This window comes from Monopterus albus, unplaced genomic scaffold (assembly GCF_001952655.1).
Source record: "Monopterus albus unplaced genomic scaffold, M_albus_1.0 scaffold497.1, whole genome shotgun sequence".
In the NCBI taxonomy this organism is placed as follows: domain Eukaryota; kingdom Metazoa; phylum Chordata; class Actinopteri; order Synbranchiformes; family Synbranchidae; genus Monopterus; species Monopterus albus.
Window position 1 is genome coordinate 75,914 of NW_018128377.1, and position 1,730 is coordinate 77,643.

Below are 1,730 nucleotides of genomic sequence, written 5' to 3' on the forward strand. Positions count from 1 at the left end.
ACCTGGAAGCCCAGTACTGGTGATGGAGTCGCTGAGCCAGGTCTCCATAAAGCACAAAGCAGTAGAGCGTGCAAAGTCAGAGTTAGTCCTGTTGGCGAGAAGAATTTCACCCATTTTGTTAACCAGGGAGCAGAGATTAGCCAGGTGAATAGATGGGAGTGAGGTCCGTGTTACCCTCTGTCGTAACCGCACCAAGGTTCCACGTTGGCGGCATTTTTTCCAGGTCCCGTATATTGCTGCTGCGCCTCAGATCAGAATGTCCATACAGCATTCTTCATTCACAAAAATCGGAGGAAGGTAGTTTGGTGTGAGTTGTCTGATATTTAACAGTTCTTCTCTGGTAAAAGTAATCCGGGATGAGTTGCACAAGACCAAGAAAACAAAGAAAAACAACAAAACACAAGAGAGCGCGAGTAACCATGGCCACCATTGTTGTCGGCTCCGGAAGTATATGTCGGAAGTATAAGTATATTGTTGTGTGGCAGATTAAATTCTAAATACATAAAATGGCCATTTTTGCTTATCAGTCTATATTAAGTAACCCACAATGATGAAGTGAATACACAAATGGGTCTAAATTTAAAGAAAAAAATAAACATAAAATGAACAACAAACCGTTTAGTAAAGTATCTCCAGAACAGCTTCGGTGGTCCTTTGTTGAAGGGAGGAAACCCATTCTTCCAAACCATTACCGCATTGTATGTCAGGAATTGGTGCGTAAAGCTACTGACAATATCGTGGGGTGAACTCAATTCCAATTCCAGTTGAGGTGAAACAGAAAACGGTCCTTTTACTGAATTGAAGGTTACAAATAACAGAACACATGACACAAAACACTGGAAAGTCCAAACATGGATGTAGCACGATCTGGCAGCTTCCCGGTGGGGGAAAGCTGCCTATAACTGAGTCAAAATAGGTGTAAACAATAACCAGTGATTAAAGTAAAAAGTTCGAAACTAAGGTGAAACTGAAACAGGAAATAAAGTCAAAATAAAAGCATGGGAATGGAAACCAACGGAAGAATCATGAGATTGTATTGGTTTGGAATAAATATCTTACTTAATAACAACACTGACAGAAAATGTATAGCCATCTCTGGTTTTAAAGCACATCCACCTATCCTCTTTAATAAGTAATGATAGCCCATCCATCCATCCATTTTCCTCCACTTATCTGGGACCGGGTCGCGGGGGCAGCAGTCTAAGCAAAGATGCCCAGACTTCCCTCTCTCCAGACACTTCCTCCAGCTCCTCTGGGGGAATGCCTAGGCGTTCCCAGGCCAGCCGAGAGACATAGTCCCTCCAGCGTGTCCTGGGTCTAATGATAGCTGTTGTTACTAATTAGGTGACCTTTACAGCTACTATAGGTCACCTAATTTTAATACATATGATGATATAGCCCCTCCTTGAACCGCCACCTTATTTTGGTGGAGGGGTTTGAGTACCCAAGTGATCCTAGGAGCTATGTTGTCGGGGGCTATATGTCCCTGGTAGGGTCTCCCAAGGCAAACAGGTCCTGTGTGACGGGTCAGACTAAGCGGTTCAAAAGCCCCTTATGATCAGACAAAGATCAAGTCCCGTGACGTCGCCCGGCATGGCGCAGCCGGGGCCCCACCCTGGAGCCAGGCCTGGGGATGGGGCTCGAATGCAAGCGCCTGGTGGCCGGGCCTCCCCCCACGGGGCCCGGCCGGGCTTAGCCCAAACGAGTGACGTGGGGACGTCCTCCTGTGG

The 1,730-nt window shown here is 46.2% G+C and overlaps 1 protein-coding gene across 1 annotated transcript in view; it reads left to right on the forward strand.

Moving 5' to 3' along the window:
- Nucleotides 1-419: 419 nt before the first annotated feature.
- LOC109952788 (adhesion G protein-coupled receptor F5-like) overlaps nt 420-1,730 on the forward strand; it is a 21,692-nt gene continuing 20,381 nt past the window's right edge. The window contains exon 1 of the mRNA XM_020588037.1: nt 420-447. Within this exon, the coding sequence (XP_020443693.1) occupies nt 420-447 (28 nt within the window). The remainder of the gene's footprint in view (nt 448-1,730) is intronic.